Source organism: Haliaeetus albicilla, chromosome 24 (assembly GCF_947461875.1).
Source record: "Haliaeetus albicilla chromosome 24, bHalAlb1.1, whole genome shotgun sequence".
NCBI lineage: Eukaryota > Metazoa > Chordata > Aves > Accipitriformes > Accipitridae > Haliaeetus > Haliaeetus albicilla.
In genome coordinates this window covers 11,751,526-11,774,426 of record NC_091506.1, presented here as the reverse complement: position 1 = coordinate 11,774,426, position 22,901 = coordinate 11,751,526, and the positions used below count along the sequence as shown (strand labels likewise).

Sequence of the window (22,901 nt, the reverse complement as noted above, 5' to 3'; positions counted from 1 at the left end):
TTCTACCTCTCATTACTGGCTCTGACATTTTGCAATGGGTTTGGCAGATGGGAAATTCTGCACTCACCTATGTGCTACGCTCCCCTTCTTGATGTCAGAGATGATCAAAGGTTCCCCAGGCTTTCTGCTTGCAGCTGCAAAAGAGACACATGGGTACAAAGCTTGGTATTGAGTCTGCTTTCTAGGATGGGGATGGTTAATGGGGAGAAGGAGTCGTAAAGAAAGGGAATTTATATTCCTTTGACAAAATGATGCTTCACCCTTGAACTCTGGAAGCCACACCAGGAAAAAAAAGAAGTAAATCCCTCCAAAAGTTTGTTGGTTGCCCTTTGCCCAAGTTAGCTAGCTTCTACCTTCAGACTTCTCCTGAAGGGGAGGGCATGTGGTGTCCAGCAGCAAGAGGTGGCATTGCCCGATCCCAGCGCTGTTAAACACCCGCTCACCCACATCACTGACACAAGACAACAAGTGAGTCAATGGCTGTGGCAGTAATCAGACATTACAGCACTGCTGCCCAGGGAGTACCTAGCTCAGCGCTGTGCTTAATACAAGCATTTCTGTGTTCTTGAAGTAAAGTGGGCTGGGAAATTTTCCAGGTGGAAAATAACCCAGGAAAAATTAGATAAAGCACTGTTTTCCAGCTGGTTCAGCTCCCCAGGCCACTTCATCATACAACCAGATAAATCAGGGCTGGTCTCAGTGCTGGAGCTGGAAGGGGCGGTTTCCAACTCCTCTCCTGCCCAACCCTGATAACTTTTTCATCCCACAAGAGATGCGAGTACGCATCTCTGGGAGCATTTGCATCTTCAGATTTGACTGCAAGACCTGCTGCTCTCTTGAGAAATCCAAGAGAGATTTATGACTGGAACCCCTCCTGACCTCTCTGCCATGCACACACCAAACATATGCCAAGAGCATCCTTTTCACCCCGCATCACACCCTCCTGCCTTGCTATGGGAATTGCATCGTCTCATTTAAAGCTGACAGAGCTTCTCAGCAAAAACTGCGTGGGAAGGAAGAAACTCGCAGCATCTGAACATATCAGGTGCAGGTCAGAGATTAAAATATCTGTGAGGCACGTGGCATCAAACACACAGAGATCCACCTGCCTGAACAGCAGTTAGAGAGCACCCCAGAAAGTCAGACATAAAGGAGTAAGTGCTTCCTCTTACTAACCTCTCTGCTCTAGATACTTCTGTTGTTTACATTCATTTATGAGATTTAAAAACATATGTGCTAACCCGTCACATTTAAGGATACCCTCTCCCAGTTATAACTAAACCTTCTGTACTGAACAGAGCAAAAAGACAACCAATCTCAGTCATAGCAGGGCTGAGTGTAAAAGTTAGGTCAGACAGGAAAGAGCAGACCCTGACTGATTTCACAATAGTCATGGCAATACAACTGCTGAATGATACAGAGCCGGGAAGAATTATTTTCCCCATGTCTTACTGGAGTGTGGTGCCAGGTAATTTTGGTCTGGACACTCATGTTCAGCTTGTGGCTGTGGGTTGAACAGAAGCAGATGGGTTGTGGAGATTCACCGAGGGCTCGTGCCTATATTCAACCTGTCCACGGCACAGACCAGCCAGAAGATACGACACACACCAGGCAGAGCTGAGTGGTGGGAGGGAAGAATGGGGTGCAGCAGCTAAAATCAACACAGAAATCCCCCCTCTGATCGAGAAGCCCACACGGCGTGGACTAACAGCACAGGGGACAGAGATTTATCACCCTGTTATTACTATTGCTGTTCTCTTTTTCAATATAGAAGATTTATTTGCTGCTGAGAGGGGTGTACAATGTGGTGGTCCAAGCGGTGGAGATGGGAGACCCTGTTAGCACACTCTGAGCCCCGGGTCGGGCTGGCATCGCTGCCTGTTTAATCACTCCCTAGCCTGGTTCTGTCAAAACGATCCAGGTTAGCAAAAATACTTTTCACTGCAAGGTTTGTTTACTAGTTTCAAAGCAGAGGCAGTGTGACAGAAAGGGGTTAGGGAGGATCTCCACAGTCCTGGTGGTGGGTTGGGACGGCCGTCTCTAAACCTGACCCAGCCACAACTGGAACAATGTGTTCAGAGACCGTTAACACTCAAAAGAGCAAAGAAGGGGGAAAGAAAAACAATAAAGAAGCAAGTATAGACAAGAACATGCCTCAAGCTCTGCAGAAATGGTGTTTATCTCAGCGTCTGCCTTACAAGCCCTGCGACACATGGAGGGATCCTGCCCACGGTCAGTCTTTGAGCAGAGAGCGAGACCCCGTCCTTCTGCAGTTCCGCAACTGGTGTCAGCACTGAACGCAGCACAAGCTTCCCGTATCAGAAGCAAGGGTGACAAACCAAGTGCTTTGTCCATTAGGAAACAAAGCAAGTTTTAAGGAAAAATCATTCTGGATTTTGTTTGTGTTATTTTTGGAAGTTGTGCTTTCCAAACAGATTTTCTTGAGACTTCAGTTAATGGAAGAGCCATGTACAACTGCATACAGCTGTCCCTACCATCAGAGTACCCAAACTTTAATAAATGGCAGCCCTCTGTTTTAAATAATCACTTAGTATAAAATCGAAAGGCTTTATAAAACCATCATTACTAGTCAGCACCTACAAATCTGAAGGGTAGGTTAGAGAGACTTAATGAATAATCATTCTCTCTCTAGAGGCGTAAGATACAAAGTTAAGACCATGACATCTCAAAGCACAGAATGCTCATTTGCTGTTCGTTTTAAAAACCAGTAGTTACTAGCTCCATTAATTCGCCTTTGGCATCCCAAAGCCCTTCCCAGCGCCCCAGCAGAGCACCCAGCTGGGCTTTCTGCCCATCAGCTGGGACCAGGCTGTCACCGACCACCCCAGCCACCCTGGGACCCACGTTTTTAACAGCCCTGTGCTGTTCTTGCAGGGTGACAATGTGCCTCTGTGTAAGGGCTGCCTGTCTACAGGTGAGAGACCTGCAGTTTCACTGAAGTGGTGGCTCAGCCTAGGTCAGAGGCACTAGATACGTAGATCCCTGGTGAGATTTTGGATAAACCATTTCCAATTTGCCTGCAATTAAAACCAAAACTTAAACTACATTATTATTTTATTAGGGCCATGGTCTTTGGAGCTAAGACACTTGCACAGATGAGTAAAGCCCCTTTATCCATTTGTTTCTGCTGTCGATGTGGTTATTCCTCTTCAAATGACATTGCCTTGGTAATTCTGTTTTCTGCAGGAAGACACGGTTCGGACACCCAGCTTTGCCTCTGGGTCTTGCTTTCCCGGCTGTAAAATGGAGATGGCAGCAAAGGGAGCGAAGGGAAGAGATGAACCGAGGCACAGAGGCAGAAGCTGCTGTGCAGAAACCCACACTCTCCCGGCAGGCGCTCTCGTTGTGGCCTCCATCTGCCAGGCAAACCACTTCAGGTGTAAGTAGGCTCTTTTTCAGATACATTTGTATTTTTGGCGGGTTTACCAGTACAAAAGATAGTTTAAATCTGCTCCAGTGGCCCAGAGAAAGCTCCATAAATCAACAGCTGGTGAAGGTAGAAGCATGGGGTGGGGGAGAAACTCAAAATGAAAACACTGCTTAGCGGTGGTGACAGGGCAGTGATAAAAAGGTGACTTGATCAATACTGTTATTTACTTTTTATAAATTGCTTTCAGTCTCTCACCACCTCTGCTGGGATTCTGGCTCGCTCGGCGTTTACTCTGTGATGGATGATGAGGCCAGAAACACATGTCCAGTTTGTGTTTTTAATAGAATGCATAATGACTCATATTGGTAAATTATTCCCCTCCAAGGAGCACGAGCACATATCTCACACACATCAACCCATTATAAATGCCCTTCATTATTGACCAAGCCAAAGCAGCACTCTGCCAACATGTAATTAAAGAAATTGAAATAATGCCGTAAGAATACATTTAAGAAAGCAAGCATTTATAAACGGGAGAAAACAAACAAAATCAGAAACCCAGTAATCTCAGGATAGCTAAGGAATGAGAAGAGGGATAAAAGCAAATCAGAATCAATTACAAAAAGCAGCAGTGAAAATCAAATCCCCAGTACCCAACTTATTTTTCTATCATTCATTAGTTTTAGCAGCAGGTGCATAAATTATCAGTGCCTCCAGCAGGATATTTGCCCCACCGCAGATCTATTTCCTTTCAAAATCTCTAGGCAGCAAAACCAGGACAGAATACCCCACTTCGGTAAAAGCACCAGAGTGAAGCAGCTGCAAATCTCAGTTGAAGCTGCAATGTTAGCGAGGGGGTAGGACAGGAGGCTGCTGCGCACACCGCCGCTGGCAGACACACTCTGCCGGGCTGGTGGCAGGTCCCAGGTTAATCCAGCACCAGCAAAGCTGAACGTATGTTGCTCGGCTCACAGATCCATCTTCTTGCTAGGACAGTGATTACGCTGCTCAAGCGACTTAATCAAAGTTATCTATCTACCCAAATTCCAGTTTTATCGCCCGCAAGCAGATATACTACCTATTCCTTATCTGCAGTACTTCATGCCAAGGGCACAGGAATTGATTTGTTGAGATATATAAAGGTAATTTGATAAACATGCTATATAAAGCATTAATGCATATTTAACATGAAAGGTAATTTCAATATCTGTTTAAACAGCAACAACAACACACCTGTACCCTTCAGTGAATTTCACAACTAGCCCTTGGAGAGGATGTTTGAGACAGACAAAAAAAAAACCAACCCACAAATCAAAAAAAGCAATCTTTTATGTAATCAACTATCATTTTCCAGAGGCTAATAACAAATCCATATCTTATTTTAAGAGGTCAGGTATTGAACATGCAAGAATACACGCCTATCAGCTTCTCGCTCATGGAGATTTTAATTTGTAAGAGATTTACAGAAGATCTACAAAGGCATAACTGTATCATTAGAACTGAATGCAGCCAGCAAGATCACAGCACTTGAGGCATGTGTTTTGCTAATGGAGATGAGTAGCTCAGACTAACAAGAGCCAAATCTTCACATCCCTGTGTCAAAAATCTCAGTTTGCACATCTTTGCATCCTCACCATTCGGAGCACCTCAGAGGTCCCTGTAAACAAGTGAGCTTCACAGCCCACACAGCTCTTTCAACCACGCAGAGCAGAAAGGAGCGCACACTTTGCTCTTCAACCAGAGCAGCTGTTTTACAAACAAATGCAGCCATCTCCCTGGGACAGAAACCAAGACACTGGAGTAGGGAGAAAATGAGAGCCATTTTGCTGGCTTCTTGTCCCTTCACCCCTGGATGAAGCGCATGCAAGCAGTGCACACGAGGAAGCTTCGGTGTTTTACTTTGCTAATTTTCATTTAGCGAACATAGGAGACTGAAATGAGGCTTGAGGGCACCGAGGTGCCACAGAAATACAAAGCACAGTCAGTGAGAGACTCGCCCCTTTGATTTCCTATTCATCCTTTGGGGAATGGAAGGGAAAGTGATGCTATATGCATACACTTGCATCATGTGTCTTGATTTGCTACATCCCTTTGCCACGCTGTGTTTGAGCAGGGGGAAGAAACCCGTCTATGCGCACAGACCACAACCCGGGGCTCACCCAGCCCAAGCCTTCTCTTTCTGGAAAACCTTGAGACCTTGGAGAAGATGAAATGCCCTCAGCAAACATCTGGCCCTCACCGGGAGCAAGCACAGACCCTCTCTGTACGTTCATCCCAGAACCAGCAGCGCCTGCCCTCCTCACACAAAAACCTCCTGGGTTTTCAACCCTTTTATGAGGCTTTCCAGCAGATTTATGGTTCCTCCTGCAGCCAGCTCCATTACACGAATTCTTCCAACACATCCATCAAGAATTCTGCTCTCCCTCCCTTTACTTAGCCCATCTCCCAATTAGCTCTGAGAGCCACAGCACAGCAAGAACTTGATCGGTTTTATTTCTGTAGTGCTCCTCTGATGGGGTCATAACACTTTCTGCCCATGTAAGAAGGCAGCGGCAAACCTTCCTGGACAGAGGAATTAACTACTGATGAGCCTGCTGAAGCCGAGAGGTAAAACTCAAGGAAAGCAACTCATCTTTCATCTACAGCGTAGCTGGACCACAAAGGTTATGAACAAACCCAATTCTGTGGCCACAACAGTGCAGGGTGTCTTCTACTGACTCCTCCAGCTTGTCATGTATTTAACCTGCCCCAGTTTTACAGAGTAGGAAACAGGAATCCAACGTGGGATGCCAGTAAACCAAGTCCCCTACTTTAAACACTTTTCTTTGTCAGAAAGAGAGCTGTAAAAGCTGTTTCTAGATCTACACAAGCACTCAAATCAGCAGAACTGGCAAGAACTGAGCAAAATAGAGACGAGTTATTTTTACCTCTTTTCTCTTGCTGCTTGCATCACATTCCTGTATGCACATCATGTCTCTGCAGGAGGTACTTACCATAAGGCTGCTTGCTTTGGTTTTAATGTTGGAAACTGGTATGTTTATCTGCTTGGTCAAAGGCAGAGTGACAAAATGATGATCTAATTTGCTAAGGGTCATGTGGACATAGGCTTCTATAGACTAATATATGAAAACAGAATTAGGATTCAACCAGCATTTCATCCTTGCCACCGCGTTTTCTGGATGGCTGTCTTTTGCTACATTTGTAAATATAATTTGGCTTTGACTCAGCAAAGGACTGAAACACATCTTAAGTTTATGCATATGCATTACTTAAACAATGTCCTGCAAACATGTTCAACAATCAAAAAGATGAAATCTATTATATTGTTAAAAAACTGCTTTGTAGTTGGGATAATGGGTATCTAACTATTTAAAACCCAGGGGTCAGTTTCTTTTTATTTAGCGGTGATTTCAAAAAGGTGTGTGAAATCAATTTTTTAAACAAATTTCAAATGAAAATATTTTCAACATAAAAACACTTTTGAAGTGTAAATGGACATCTGAAGCAGTCCCATTAAGTGAGACTCCACAAATAAAACCTAATATTCTTTCTGGCAACTCCCAGGTTCATTTTGCTCTCCAGGCCCAGATACAAACTGAGCTTTGAAGCTTAAATGGGGTAAAACCCTGGCCATGCTCGAGCCAGAAGTTTTTTGCTACCACATCCATCGTCCTAGGTTGCTACCTGAGATTGCAACGCCAATGCAGTGGGCAGGGCAGCGGGTTGGGAAGCCAGCGCAGGCTGGGCTGCTGCACCCTGCCAGTGAAATGTCATTACAGGTACCCCGCTGCTTTCGGAAAGCACTTTGATGTCTTCAGACAGTAATTGCTGCCAAGCCAAATGTTAAATACTGGGCTCTTATTTCTCAGGATTATCCTTGTGGCACAAATAGGGGAAGCTGGGAAGAGGGAGAAGAAATAACACAGGGTGCAAATCCATCATCCTGTCAATGTTCAAGTCACTCCTGAGAATCACCCCACTTAGATCAGAACACCTCCAATTAACTCACTAACTAATGCTGTAAATGCCAAGAGGTAATTGCAAATAGCTTATCTATTTTAAAGAAACCTCATTTTAAATTGTCCCTAGTGACTCCATTCCCCAGACACAGCTGGGTCCACGCTCCTGAAGGCTTAGATGCAAGATCCCATTACTGCAGTTTCACAAGCTGCTTTGTTTCAGCCGAGAGGTGGTGGCAGCCTCTGGGCATGGCAAATCTGAGATGATTCAACTCAGTTTACCCGGCAGTGAAAGAGGGATGAGTGACGTGAGACCTGTTCACATTTGCCATATAGGAAAAATTCACTGATGCAAGGCTTAACAAGACCCCAGTTTAGCCAAAAATTTGGGATGGATCTGCCTATATTATCTCCTTACAACATCCTCTCCAAAGAGCCCAAAAGGTCTTTAAATGAAAAATATGCTTCAGAAGAGAAACAAAAATAATTAATCAAGAGTGAGCAGAGAAAAGAGAAAAAAAAGAAAAAGGTTTATGTCTCATTTTCTCAGTGCCCACCAAGTCCTGGCACATGGATCTCCTCCTCCATGGCTGAGGTCAGTCAATGTAACGACTCCCAGCAAACCCTCCCCAGCACCCTCCTGTCCCTAAAGTGCCTTCCCCCCACCTCTAAGGCCTGCCACCCTCTTCATCCTCCTCTTCCTCTTGGCAGTTTCCCCTCTCTATCCTTCAAGCTGTGGGTTCACCGCACACTTGGTCTCCTCCCTCCACCTCTCCCTGCAAGGCTCCCACCAGACCCAGGCAATTCTTTTTTAAAAGGACCATAATACAACTGTGAGTAAGGAAATAAAAATAATAGTACTAATAATATAATATAATATTAGTCTGCAGCACAGACCAACTGATCAGTTGAGATGCATCCTTTGCCCCAACCCTTCATGCAGCTGCTTTCCTCTGTGGCCGCCAGCTCGTGGGGGCAGGAAACACACATCTAATTCAGTTTGGGATAAATCACAAGCACTGCAAGCACTACCAGGAAACCCTACATAATCTTATCTCTCTCCATTGGGCCCCTCTGGTGTGCCAGGGTGGAAAGCAGAGGCTCTTGCAACTGCTAGCACGAGTCTGAGTAATACTTACAGCTGATTGTAATTCCAAGCTCTACACCTCTTTTCTTGGGCAATTTAACGTGGAAAGTACCGCTGCTGGGTATGACAGACTCTATAAAACCAAAAACAGACAAAAAAGAAAACAGGAGAAAAAAGACAGTTTTCAGTCGCGTGGATGGTTTCTTTGGAACCAAGAAAAACAAGCCCATAAAACTCAGCTTTATTGGTTCAAATAAGGTTGTTATCTGAGGCCCTGTGGACTTTAGGTTAAAATTTGGATTCTCATTAAAAATACATGCTCTGAACGTCAAGCAAAGTGCTCACATCATGCTGTATTTCAAGATTGAGGCAGCTCTTTTAATGTAAAAGGAAAAAATCATAGACTCATAGAATGGTTTGGGTTGGAGGGGATCTTAAAGATCGTCTAGTTCCAACCCCCCTGCCATGGGCAGGGACACCTTCCACTAGACCAGGTTGCTCAAAGCCCCATCCAACCTGGCCTTGAACACTGCCAGGGATGGGGCATCCACAACCTCTCCGGGCAACCTGTTTTGGTGTCTCACCACCCTCACAGTATAGAGTTTCTTCCTCACGTCTAATCTAAATCTACCCTCTTTCAGTTTAAAGCCATTACCCCTCATCCTATCACTACACTCCCTGTTAAAGAGTCCCTCCCCATCTTTCCTGTAGGCCCCCTTTTAAGTATTGGAAGGCCACTATAAGCCTTCTCTTCAAAAACTTCTTTTTTTTAATACAAAGCTGCACTTTAGCCCCAGCCAGTAGCTTTGGCTCCCTCCTTGTTTCAAGGCCATAAATTAATATAAATATTATTCATATTAATGGGCAAATATTTAAAGTGCAGGTGGCCTCTTCAACTACTCCTTAGGCTTATCTCAGCCAAGGGGTGAAGTGGTGAGCACAAGGCATTTATGAAAGGATCAAAAGGACCCTCCATCTCAGTGCACGTTACAGAACAACGAGAAATGGAAAAGGTCCTCAGAGGGTCCTCTCGCTCTTCCCGCTGAGCTCTAGCAAAAACCTCATGTATTTGCGTAAGTACACTCACTCCTACGGGTTAGCAAAGGCACCGGCAGAGTCCTGTTGGTAGTGAGGAGCAGCAATTCCTTTGGCAACGTACCTGCGACATCAAATTCAATCTCAAGCACCACTTTGTTCGTGAGTGCAGCATCACGCAAAAGCTGATTAGCTTCCTCCATAGTCCCGTCCTCAGTTGCAATGCCGTTGATAGAAAGGACTCTGTCTCCTACTTGCAGCAGCCCACACCTGCAGCCCACATTGGGAAAAGAGGGAAAGGGAACAAGGAGGCAGGGGAAAAGAGGAAAGGAGAAAAAAACCAACCCCACAACCAGCCATGAGTTACTTTTGCCAGGCAAATCCTTTACAAGACACACAAAGTAGTGACAAATCCTGCAGAAGTAGCCCCAAAGAGAAGATAACTCATTCTGCAATACCCATCCCAGTGCCGAGAGCCCCTGGACAGTCACGAGGCAGCAAACCCTTGTGGTTTGCTTAAGTTCAGACATACTTTGCTCCTAAATAACCATTTTTTGTTATGTTTCCTGCAACTTCCAGGAAAAAAAAAGTAACCCTCACTTTCTTAAAAGTCAACACCATGGCCAAGAGATGGGAGTGATAAATGCAAGGGCATGTCCTCTCCTACCCTATCTAACAGCATACAGCTCTTTCCATTTGCCTGCACCCTCTGAAACCCAAACTAATGGCACTGAAAATTGCACAGATTCCTCTGCTTAATACATGGCTAATACTGAAGCTACAATCCAATGAACTTACTGAAACGTCTCAGCAAATTGGATAATCATTTATCCCTTGTAATTGCATTTCTGGAAGCCAAATGTACATTGATACTGTTTAACTGCCTTGAAAGGCCAATATTATTCCGATGCGATAGCCCGCCAATATAACCACAACTGGCCCTTTGGGGTTTTTGGTTTAGACCCACTTTCTCCAAGAACAGAGATCAGTTTTTTTACTTTGGAAAAAAAACAATGGCAAGGCTATGTTGGAGATATACTGCTACAGCATGGTTTGTCTCTTGGGACCCCTCTGTATTTATGAGCAAGGTTTTTTCACACATGAACTACTACATTCCCACATTCACTGTCCACCCTCCTCCCCCCCACCCTTTTTGTTTTTTTAAATATACTGCAACACCAGCAACACCTCCAAGTTATCTCCCACAGCTAATATAAGCTGGCCCGTGGCTCTACAAAATCAAGAGTGTAGTGTTCCCTGTGACTGGCCGTGGGCAATTGCTCATCTTCCTTATCCTCCATATCCTTCATCAGTTGTTCGCTATAACCACATCTTTCAGATTTTCCACTCATCACATGTCTATAAGGCTGTCCACTTGAGCAGAGCCTGGGAAACCATTCTCCATCCATCATTAACGTAAGCTACAGAGTGCTCTCCAAACTAGATTGAGGGTTATGGAAACAAGTCTAAGGTTCACCTCAACATTTGGAGTTATGTTACCACAGAGATTTCTCAGAAGGCATCAGCTATCCTGTTTTGAGCCTTCTCCAGAGAATCTTTATTCCCCTTCTGTTTAATGACCAAGCACATCCTTCGCCCTCTCCTTTCTAGATGTCAGCTTCCAATGATATTTCCCAGAAGACAGCTTATTTTCTACTAATCCTTCCAGCCACTCTTCATCACTCACACCTGATTCAGTTGTAAGAAAACATGGTACCATAGCTTCCAGGCACATGAAGGTAATGTCAAAGGCAACGGACACTGGCTGTATTATTCACCTCCAAACAACAGGACGTAGATGAAAGGCCAGGTTATCAAGAAAAAACACACACATCCAAATTCAAGACAAAAATGCACAAGCACAACAGTTTTTGCCAACGGCCCATCAAAAGCTGAGATACAAACAAGTTTGGAGAGAGCCTAGGGAGGTTATTTTACTGGTAGAAAGGTATTAAATTTGCAGTATATTTACACTGCTGCCTGAGTTCATGCCATCCATGGAAAAACGCTGGATATTTTATGAGAAATAAATTCAGAATTGTTTGTTCAAGGAGACTTGGATTAGGACAGACAACTCCGTGGTGTATAAATGAATCCACCCTTGCGAATAAATTACATCAAGTTTAATTACAGTCCTTTACTGGACTTGCAGCTATGCAGCTCCATAGATGTGCTTGGAAATATCAGTTTATAAATATGAAGATGGCAAGGAGTGTGACACAGATGCCTCCTCCAGCACCAAGAGCTCTTTTGCTATGGCCACAACGCACCTTTCAGAAAGGAGGGATCAACATCTGCATCACACAGACATGACTGTCATTTCAAGGTCATACAAGGACTCAATCCATTTTGGCACCCCTGTTTCAGCTGCAAGGGCTGCGAGATCACAGGATACTTTTACACAGCATGAAAGCAAACATTTGCCACCTTTCCCACCAGAGCTGCCTTCTCACAGAACAACTGTTTCTTGTGTTTCTTCACTCAAGGTAGATTTGCCTGGGTGTTTCACAGCAAATAGCTCTGTTATGTCAGAAATATTTTATTTCTTTTACTATTAGCCTCAGTCAATCACTAGTGTTTAAGCCCTGGTCTTGCAGGTTTATAAAAGTTTGTGGAGTGAAGCCACAACATTCTGGCTCTCCACGAGTGCAAGGAGACCCGATGTGCCTTGTTAACCCTTCAAAACAATTCCAGAGACACCAGTTTCCAGCTGTCAGGTGCCCCTGCGTTGGGAGCTGGGCCTGGGGAGCCAAGGCTCCTGCAGACCTCTCCTTGGCTCTGCTGTGGCATCCTACACAAACCTTTTGGGCAGCTTTCCCAAAGATTTGTCTCAGAGATGCGCAGTCTAACGTCAGAGCTCACAAAGTGCTTTGAGATCATGGGAGGAGAAGTGCTTTAAAATCAGAAAGAACAAGAGTACAGGCATCTCCTGGAGTGAAAGACAGCCCTATGGATGTGTTGGAGTCCATGAAGGGAATGTCTCTCTGGGGTTGCAGAGATTTGCATTTTGTCATGACACATTCCTTGGGCTCAGACAGCAACACAGCAGCAGAGGTGTCTTGCTAGACACAGCGCAGTGCATATTCAAGCCTTGGGCAGGATATGCACTGAAGATCTCACTCAGCAGCAGCAGCATCTGCGTGGTCACTCCAGCTGTGGGGTGAGCGGCAGCAGCTGTGACCATGGCCACATCGCCGGCTGCAGAAACCGATCTGTTGTGACCTTACATGCCCCCGAGTTGGCCTGCACAGGTCAGACGTGCACATCTGTGTGTGTATGCACATCTGTGTGTGCACATTGGCGGGTGGGTCCCAGCCCCCAAAAGATCAAAGCTTTGCTGACAGCTTCACTCAGCTGCTAAACTCTCGTTTTGCAAACTACTCATACTCAAAAGCCAGAAACACAATGATCAAACAACTGTGTCTGAGCAGAGCTAGAAAACATGTAACTCAGCAGGAAGCATTGATTTTGGATACTGGGATGGAGAAGCCAGATACTCTCCCACTGCTGTCAATGACAGCTGGGGGAGGAAGGACACAAAAGCTGTGTGTTTCAAGGCAGCCAAGAGGGGACATCAGGCATCTTCCTATTCCACCCTCCCTGCTGATAACAGGGGCTGAATCACTGTCTCATTTGGAGCCCAAAAGCTTTGTCTTGCACCCAGGAAACAAAACAACAGGTGGGGAGGGAGGTCTCTTAGAGACTACCGGCTGTAAAACAAATCACGAGTCAGGCAGGTGAGAGCTTTTGCTTCAAACCACCTGCCACATGCTAGCATGAAGCAGATAACAAATATGAGGCAGCCCGACATCCCTGAAAAGAGGGTGATGTCATCCTCCTCCCTGGTAGTACTCAAACTTGCTCCACACCCAAGTTGCAGCTCCTCCACAGTAAGTCAGATGGACAAAGCGACTGTGGATCATGCACTTGTACAACAGGACGTCCAGATTCACAGGTCTTGCACAGGAGTGTGTGAACATGCAGGACAGACCCAGGCTGCTAAGCCTGATCCCTGTATCCCCACTGTTCACCCTCTTATGCAAAGAGCAACAAGTGCAGCCCAAGAAAGAGCATAGCCCAGCCTCAGCCAAGAGCCCAGCTTGGTAAAGGGGAGAGAAATGGCTCTAATGTCTTGGGCTGCAGTTACAGCAGAACCTTTCAAGGGCAGGGAGTAAGGTATCTAGGAAGGATGGAGCAAACAAGCTCTGTGGGAGAGCAAGAAACAAAAAGTGAAATGAAAACATAAAACTGCCTTTTTCACCTCACTGCAAACCCAGTGCACTTATCACTTCAAGATAGGGAGGAAAGACAGTGTTTTCCTGCCAGCTAGGAAGAGCAGCACGGTCTAAGAAAGGAAGAAATACACCACAGAGATTTAATCCCCAAATCAAATCCAGGCTGCAAAGGCAGAGAGGATTGCTCCCTGTTACCAGAAAGCAGCAACCAGGAGAGCGCGAATCCTGCTGGGTGGGCAGCCGAGAGGAAGAGCAGCGTGCGTGACACATTAGAGCCAAGCAAGACTGCACCGCAAGCTTTTGCTTTCGCTCCAGGCTTGGCAAGAGGATAAAGCAAAGCCAGGCGGATTTCAGCACATCTCCCTCGTCCCCTGGGACAGCAGGCTTTGTTGCTGCCTGATTTATAAAAGGAGTTTGGTGCTTTGCAATGTGAGCCAAGTTCACCCTGGTAATAGAGGATAAAAAACCCCAAACACCATCACCTTCATTTTTAAACACTGTTTGGAAACAAACAAACAAAAAGGCATAAAAGGCTTTTGAAATCTCTCTTAACCTGCATCAGTCAGGACAACTCTTTTTCCTGTGCCAGTCCCTTGTCCCTGTCCTCCCAGAGACACAAGCACCAGGCACTTGTGCTCCACCTTGCCTCTGCATCAGCCACCTGGAGAAGCTACCACACAGAGACCGGTCTGCCCAGCAATGACTTGCGTTTCCTTTTGCAGATGCTTTCCCTGCCATACAACTCCCCTGTGTGCTGTTCTCCAGGCTGGCTTGGGGACACCAAACCATCAGCGCATGCTGATGGGGCCCTCAGAGACTTCTCCTCCCAAGGAAGGGTCTGCAGCAGGCGCTGAGCACTGCCACGTCATTGCACCTCTGGCACCCCTGCGCAGGACAGACCACCGGTGGAAATTACAGGTGGGAAGAGAAACCAGCACGGGGGCATAAGTGCCAGCTCACTCACCTCTCTATTTCATCTGCTTAACGAAACCAGTTCTCCTTTCCACCCCACAAGAGCTCAAGCCATGCTGGGACCTGGCCCATTTAGTAAAAAAACCCTTGCTAGAGGGTACCTACATTGTAGTGCACAGGCACTCGAGCAGACTCTAAATCCAGCCAGCAAGGGGTATTTGGAAAAGTTTGGCCAGAGCAGCCTGATCTCCTGAGCTGAGGCTCGGCTGCTGGAGAAATTATGGCTCCCAGTATCCCCAGGGGGTGACACACAGCAGTTAATGCTGCTCCTCCATTCTGCTCTTTTCCCAACATTAGAGAGCCAAAAGCAAGAGTGCTTAAAGGCAGCGCCTACCTGCTCCTCAACCAGAGCCCTCCCCTCTGTGGTTCAAAACCTTGGCTTTAGTGCCAATTTGTAGAGCTGGGCTCTGCTACAACGAAACCAGGCAGAAAACACTTCGCTGGGCCCACTTGTTTAGATCTTTCCCCTTTCTGCACCCAGACAAAAGATTTATCTTTCAAAGAGAAAGAAAAAAAATAAAAAGGAATGGGAATGGCACTCTCACACAGACACACGCTCCCTTCCTCCTCCCAGAACAGCCGCAGCCTGGTGCCAAGACGTTCACCTGGGATGCGAGGGAGGCCGCGGTCAGCCGACGAGTGCAGAAATGGCAGTGACAGTAAACCATGCCCAGTGAAGAATGGGAGATATTACAAGGATGATAGTAAATATCTAAATGAGCCTCTGAGGAGAGAAAACAAACCAAACCATGAAATGTTCAGCAGCCAGCACCATCAGCATCCAAGGGCAAGGTCTCTAACCTCTCTGCCGGGCTGTCGGGCTCAATAAAACGGACGAGAGGCGGGGAAGAGAGAGTTTCGGTAGCAAAGATGCCTCCCTGGAGCTGAAGTCCGAAGCCATTCAAAGGGTCTCCCCTGAGCACCACCTCTGTCGTCTCCGTGTGGACTATCTGCCCACCAGGACCCACCGTGCTGGAGGCCAGCGACACTGAGAGGAGGAGAGAGGCAGAAGGTCAGGGTAGCCACGGTCAACGTAGCAGATCTGGTCACAGACCTTGGTCTGGCAGTGGTGGGGAGAGTGACCGAGGATGAGGGAGGCACTGACAGTGCTGAGATGAGCAGTCCTACCCCAGCTAACAGTCAACAGTAAGGACAGCAAGGCAAGCATGCACGCCCCGTCGAACCCAGCCGCAGCCCACCGCCACTCTTACGTGAGCTCTTGTGCTCCTTCTTCTTCTGCCTCCTCCTCAGCATGGTGGTGCGGGGGCTCATGGGGTGGGAGCTGCGAGGTAGCGTGTTCGAGTTCTGGCAGGGGAAGCCCTGCGCGTTCATGGTAGGAGATGAGAAGTTGGCAGCCACCAGAGCTGGGGAAATACAGAGCATGTTAAGGAAGTGCACAGAGAAGCGCAGCGGTGGGTTCACCTAACACATGTTCATCAAACACCTAATGGGTTCGGACTAGCTCCTTCTTCCCAGCTCCAGGCCTCAAGACAAGGCAAGAACCTCGTCCTGGGCTTGCAGCTCCAGGAGAGCTGTCAGAGTGGGCTTGGACTCCAGATGGACATTGCTTTCCGATGTGCAGTGACTCCAGTGACTGGGCTGCCTGTCACTGCAACATCCACGCCACTAGGTGAGAAATGCACCACGGATGCAGGGCAGTCAACAGCAGGTTGGCACGATGGCACTAATGAACCTTAAATACATACAAAGAGAAACCACAGCTTGAACTTGAGCTTGTGGGCAACTGGGCTGCCCTGTTTGCTTCCCACAGTTCAGACACAAGGCAATGTTTCCTCCTCCTATCTTACTGCCATAAGACAAGAAACCTGGGGCTGCACAGAGCCTGCTTCCTGCAAGAGGTGAGTTTACAGATTTTGAAGCAGCCATAATCCTGCTGCTAACATGCTGTGTGCCACCAGGGCTGAGCTGGATGCATTGTCATATCACGTTCCTACACGTCACCAGAGATGCCCTTCTTGTCCCACAGCAACTCATTTTTGCCACGTGAAACCAGGCGCTGGGGTATGGGGTTAGAGGATGGGTCTGCCCAGCACACTGCTCTTGTTGCAATTACCAGATCTGTGTATACCGGGCTGCAGATACTGATTTTGTACCTCAGCACTGGACCTGTGGAAACAGACCCAAGTGACCGAGGATGAAACGAGTGACAAGCCAGGCTACGGAGTTGGGTATTAAGGAAATGGAGGGGCACAACATGAACGAACACGTGCAGGGATGGGGGCAACGCCATGCACTGAGGTTACATTTGCAGTAATCCTGTCCAGACGTCTGGTTCCAGGTGGGTGTCTTGCAGTGCCCGGGGTGGTGAGTGTGACAGTAGTTGACACAGGGGTCCCAGCAGTGGTGGTGGTCACTCTTCTGCACCTTGACTGATGGCACCGAGGGGAGCAGAAATCACCACAGGCAGGGAGGAGAAGTGAGAGAAAGAAAAGGTAAGAAGCATAAGCCAGGAGATTGTAGAAAAGAGCCTCATACCGGCTCTGAAGGAGTCAGGACCCAGCCACAGTGTGTCAAGTACCAACAGCGAAAACGCACCCCCACGTAACTTCATGACACTTGATACGAAGTGGCAGAAATCCCCCTCTTCCCCATAAAAAAAACATTCCTGAGCCTACGGCCTGACTAAGCTGTGCTGGCAGCACACAGATGTCATTACCATTTGCAGACTGTTGTGCAACGTGCAGAAGGTCCCTCCAGCCATGAGTCTCCCGCAGAGGCCATCAGCATTATCCAACAGCACTGGGAAAACCTCCCTGTGCTGTTTTCCCACCTTGCTGCCGGAGCTGCCCTCCTGGGGACAAGGCTCAACGCCGTCCGCACGTGCCAAGGACTGCTTTGAGCACTCCGCTTGACTTCAGCATTTGGTTGTTTAGCGGCTGCTCTTGGCTGGGAATGCACGTATGGATGAAAGAGAGGAGTAGCAGAGGGCCACCTCCAGCTCACCAGAACAAAAGGATTTTATACACTGCTGCTTAAAGGCAATTACAGAGGGCCACTGACCAGGAAAAGATGCCAACACTGTGGCAAGCAGTAAAGTAAAACATGGCACCAAAATGGCAGACTCTGTTCAAGGGCACACAACCACTTTAGCTTCAGCCCTAACCCCAGCCTAGCACATGTTGGCAGAAATCTGTTGCAGCGTGACATCCATCATCTGGAAATCCCTTGTCCCAGGAAATGTGGCTTTGCGACATCAAGTCACAATGCCACAAGTCTCCTCTGAAGTGCCTCAAACACCCCCCAGGCACAGGTCCCTTGTCTGTTCTCACTGACGCTCCTTTTGCCCCTGGGCAGCACAGGGTCAGTTTGGTTTTCCTTGCCCAACAGCACTGGGTTTCTTCTCCCAAATCTCTGCACCATGCTGTCTAGATCTATTTTCTTTCGAGAGGAATTTCTGGCTAACGAGCAAGATTGCAAGCATCTGTTTTATTCAGCTAAGCATGAACAGCGTCCCACAGCGGAGCATCACTGCAGCCACGAGTTATCCCAGAGCTCTTAACTCACAACCGCTTGCACTGGCTGGCAACTCCCTTCCCAGGGTGAGATCCCCTCCAGTCTCTGTGTCCTCCAAGTAGGCAGAAATGCTGCCAGCACTGGTACTACCAGAGCTTTCTGAGAGTGCAAACCTGGGACAGGGACTCGAGTTTATTTAGTGAGTCCACCCAGAGATCTCATCTAAAGGTCATCTGGTTAGTGCCTTTAACAGTGGAAATCCATTTTGTGTGCGTGCATCACAGGCATCAAATCATTTAGGTCAGGTTTTCCAACCAATATAGTGATTATATTTAGTCTTTGGTAAACATTTAGTGAGTGTAGCGCTTAGTCTATCAAGCTCTTACAAAATGCACTTCCAGCTCTGGGGTTTCTATTTTGTGGATTCAAAAGCAAATTCAGAGCCAGGCAGCTTTCAAAAACAAAAATCAAATTAATAAATGTAGCTATAGCTAGACAAAAAGGAAAGTTCTTAACAAAATTAAACACTTTGTCCATGAGGGACAGAGCTTATGGGCATATATAAAAAAATCATTTAATCCATTTATAGTAATTAAACCTCTCCCATTTGTCTATAAATTCTTAGCTCATATCTGACAACAGAAAAAAGTGCCTTTGAAACTCAGCTGTCAGTGCACTGGGGAAGAGAAGAGATTTTGGACAATTCTGTGATAAAAACCTACAACACCCTTCCCCAAGCTTTCGCACATCATCTCTGCCTGAGGAAACCCATCCATCCCAGCACTGCTCCTGGGCAGCATCCACTCCCGTTGATCTTGTGAGCAGGGCGTAATCCTCCCACAAACTCTCCAAATGCCCCCAGAGCCACAGAGAAAGTGAACTCAGTTTGACAAATCCCGTGCTTCAGCATTAGACTATTTTTGCGTGGCCGCTGCAGCTTCAGATCCCTCTCCACCTCCTCAATAACTGGATTTTGATTGCATGAGAAGCCACTTTTAAAAAATAGAACGACAAGCCCTATGCAGGCACACACTGGAAGGACTCGGTAATCCAAGTGCTGAACGGGGATATGTGTCTGCATGGTCTCCTCTCCTCAGCTGCTTTCCCTGGGCTTCACTCTCTTGCCAGCCACGACAGTTTGCTTTTGCATGGCCCATTTTTCCCTACAGCCCCTGTTTGTTTCCCTAAACTCAGAAAAAGCAGCCTGTGGTGCTGGCACTTGGCGTCTGCAGCAGAAGGCAGAGTCTCTCCCAGGTCCAAAGGCAGTTTGTCAACTTTGCTGCTGTTCCTCGGCTGCTCACCATGGGCTGCACGGTGCCGTGGCTGACTACACCACCGAGGAGCACTGCTTTGCGAGCTGCTCCTCTTGCCCAAAGTGCTCCCCTTCCTCTCCCCACCACCTCCATCAGCACTGTTGAAGGTTCAAGCCCAAGCACTGGTCCCTACCACACACCTCTGCCTGCTAACAGCCATGTGGATGAGCAGCATCCTTCCCTATGATCCCTCACGTGTTAAAAGAATTTAATCAAAAATGGGAACAATTGTTATATCCTTATTTTTCATATTCATGTGTTGCAATTATTCTCCCAAGTATGTGTTCTGTATTTCTGCCACAGGAAACTGATCTGATGTATGGAGGTTTGGGTAAGAAGGCTCTGAACACGCCAAGTTGTCCTTCCACAGATCCTCCTTCTCCTGAGCTGCTGCTGAATGCATATATTCTGAAAGAAGATTAGGACCAGGGCACTAATGGGAGGAGGAGAATAGTTCTTTTTAACAGCCATTGAAAAAGGATTATAGCTTTCCATTTTTTCTTGGGCACAAAGGTCAAGACATCCATCCCCTTCGTTAAACTGCTTTAATTCTGCACAAATTGGACTGGGCGTGTAAGAGATTTATTTCTAGACATAAAGATGTTATTAGATTTTATGTTTCACTGCATCGTGTTAAAGAAGACAACACAGACATTTACCTCCTTTCCCCAAACTGCCATAGAAGAGAATGGAAAGAAGAGCTGTGCCCAGGGCTACTGTGCACCAATATTATTAAAATGCATGTCCCTGAGAGACAAATAATTGAAAATGGTTGCAAAAGGGGCTGGTACTGAACAGTCACGCCTGAAACACCTGAATTACAAGACCACCAGTACAGACTGTAACAGAACTGGAGGCCAGAGTTGCAACAAATCTGCTAGTACTGAGGCTATGTTCACAATGAAGTTTATATGAAAGCCTGAGTCAGCCTCTCAATGGAAGGAGAAACTGAAGGTGGGCAACAAGGATGCTCACCAGGGTGAATTACTAACGACGTTTACAGGTATTTGGGGCTTGATTTCACTGGAGCCAGAATTTTTTTCCCCAATATTTCTTTGGTGGGGGTGGTGGAAAGCAGCAGCTACAGATGCATTCACTCTACCCCTGGCTGCTCAGACGCAGCTGCCATTCAAACAAGCTCGTCTAGAAGATGAACACATATGTTACAGCTTTGTTTCCTAAGGAAGTCCAGCAGGACCTTGCCTAGCTACTGACATGTCCTTTACAAAGCCTTACTAGGCATCAGCAAATGAAAACTGAGCTTGGAAAGACATTTGCCAGCACCAAGGTTGTTTTCCTCCCTCTCCATTAAAGTCTCTTATCTGAGGTACTAAGGAAGCGGACTGCACAGCACTCAGCACTGCAAAACCCTGGGATTCCCAACTCCAATTTCCCCATTCAAGCACAGATGTTGCCTTTTTTTCCTATTCACATCCTTGAAGAACGTCATCTAATCACATGCATTTCATCAAAACATCTTTTTTTTTTTTTTTTTCCCCCTCCACAGATGTCTCTCTTTGGAGTCCGTTACCAGCATTCAAAAGCAGCAAGAACCCCAGCAGGGACCTCAAGTAAGTTTTGAGGGCAACCAACAGTGTTTGCACAGAGGACACACCTGTGTCTGGAGGCTTCAAAGGCAGCCTGCTTTGGTGAACAGGTAATATCTCTAGCTTGACATTTTCCGAAGTGGCAGCTAAAAGCTGAGTTGCCTCTAATAAGGAGCAGTGCTCTGTGCTTGTGCCATCAATGGAGAGAATATGGTCGCCAACGTGCAACGCACCACATCTGCAAAGGAAACAGCAAAAGAGGTAATTATACACATAGCCAAAATCCATGTCCTTACAGTTGGGAGCAAACACATATAAAATCCAACTGTGAATTATTGTTGGAATTCATGTGAATTTTTTTTCCTATCTCATTTTTTTACTTCCAATTTGAACCTTAGGTTCAAGCGTTACCCAAAATACCAACTAAGATGGTTCATGCTTGAATCAGTGCTGCTGGTGGCTTGGGAAAGATCTTTTAAGTTTTTAATAGTGCCCGCTCATAGCTAGTCTGGATGGCTGAGGGCTCATCCAGCAAGCGTAGTTAACTCCTATGAGCCAGCAGTTCAGCTCGGCAACACGACTAACCACAGCTAGGGCTGCATAACAGTCTGTCCTGCATCCCCATGTAAAGGGTGATTAGCTGACTTGCCCATCAGGAAAAGGCTTTAGCCAGAAGTTTCCAGAATAGGTTTTTGCCATTCCACAGCTCCAGGGCAGTCAGATCTGAGGTTTTTAAAACAGAGCTCAGCTTTCACATGCACTGAGTTACATTCATTCCCGGTGAGGAGTGTCCACAGGTGTTGGGTCAGATATTTTTAGCACGCTTAGTGCTAAGAACATGTGGACATGGCCATTTCAAGGCAAGGCAGGGAAGAATGGTATATAACTAACAAAGGGACAAAAAAGCAGCAGAGAAAGGTAAAGCAGAGCTAGGAGCAGTCTGTTCAGATCTGTACCTGTCCACCACGCTGGCTGGCTTGATCTTGTCGATGACGATGACCTGCTTGTTTCGGTGCATGGTTGTTGTCAGTGTGATTCCTAGAGTGGAGCCCGGAGTCTTTGCTATTTCAACTAGTAAAGGACCTGAAGCATTTGCTACAGTATCTGGAAAACAAGAGAGCATCTGAAGACACTTCTCATTCAGCCTTTTCCATTTCTAAATGCAAGGGGTTGGCCAATAGTGCTGACTTGCCACATTTATCAGCAAACCTGTAGTTTGGACATCCTACCATCTGTATCCCGTGGTAACTTAACAAAGAAGTAAACTCAAGAAGCAGATTGCTTCCGTACAAAATACATACGATAATGAAGTGAAGAGATATTACAACAATTCACTCAGGGAACCTGCCCTTGCCCCCCTCATCCCCCCGTTTTCTTGGGGTTAAATAGCAAGATCGAGGAAGAGATTGCTCAAAGGCTGTGCAGCAGTCACATCAACAGTATTAAAGCACAAAAAAGGAAGATCAGAAGGACATCACTGTTATAGGCTTCTTCCCAAACAAACAAAAAAGGCACAAAGAAACAGGATCCCACTTTCTGAAGTACTCAGAAGTCTTGTGTGCTGATGACCTGCACACAAGTCAGTCAACTCCTGTATGCTTCAGTACCAGCTTCAAAATATCACCTCAATTGCTCGTTTCAGCTCCTCTAGTGTGACAGTGGGATCAGAGACACAATGCTACCTACCCACATGCTTACAAAAGCTTCCTCTCTCCCATCAGACAATACAGGGGTAACTCATGTTTAAAAGATGCATTTCTGCAATAAGCTTAATAGGTGCTGTAAGTGAGACGATGAAACTCCTACAAAATTGCACCTGTTAGCATAAGCCTGCACCATACCTATTCATCTCTTCTGAGGAAGGGGGAGGAAAAAGAAAGCCTGTGTC

General features: G+C 46.6%; 1 protein-coding gene across 4 annotated transcripts in view; it reads right to left on the bottom strand.

Moving 5' to 3' along the window:
• Positions 1 to 22,901, bottom strand: part of GRIP2 (glutamate receptor interacting protein 2) — a 291,938-nt gene that overhangs the window by 25,083 nt on the left and 243,954 nt on the right. For all 4 annotated transcript variants that reach the window (XM_069812126.1, XM_069812125.1, XM_069812127.1 and 1 more), the window contains 8 exons: positions 21,970 to 22,117; positions 21,082 to 21,251; positions 16,944 to 17,069; positions 15,891 to 16,043; positions 15,481 to 15,667; positions 9,597 to 9,742; positions 8,490 to 8,570; positions 68 to 134 (listed from right to left, as the gene is read on the bottom strand). In XM_069812126.1, coding sequence (XP_069668227.1) covers positions 68 to 134; positions 8,490 to 8,570; positions 9,597 to 9,742; positions 15,481 to 15,667; positions 15,891 to 16,043; positions 16,944 to 17,069; positions 21,082 to 21,251; positions 21,970 to 22,117 — 1,078 coding nt within the window. The remainder of the gene's footprint in view (positions 1 to 67; positions 135 to 8,489; positions 8,571 to 9,596; positions 9,743 to 15,480; positions 15,668 to 15,890; positions 16,044 to 16,943; positions 17,070 to 21,081; positions 21,252 to 21,969; positions 22,118 to 22,901) is intronic.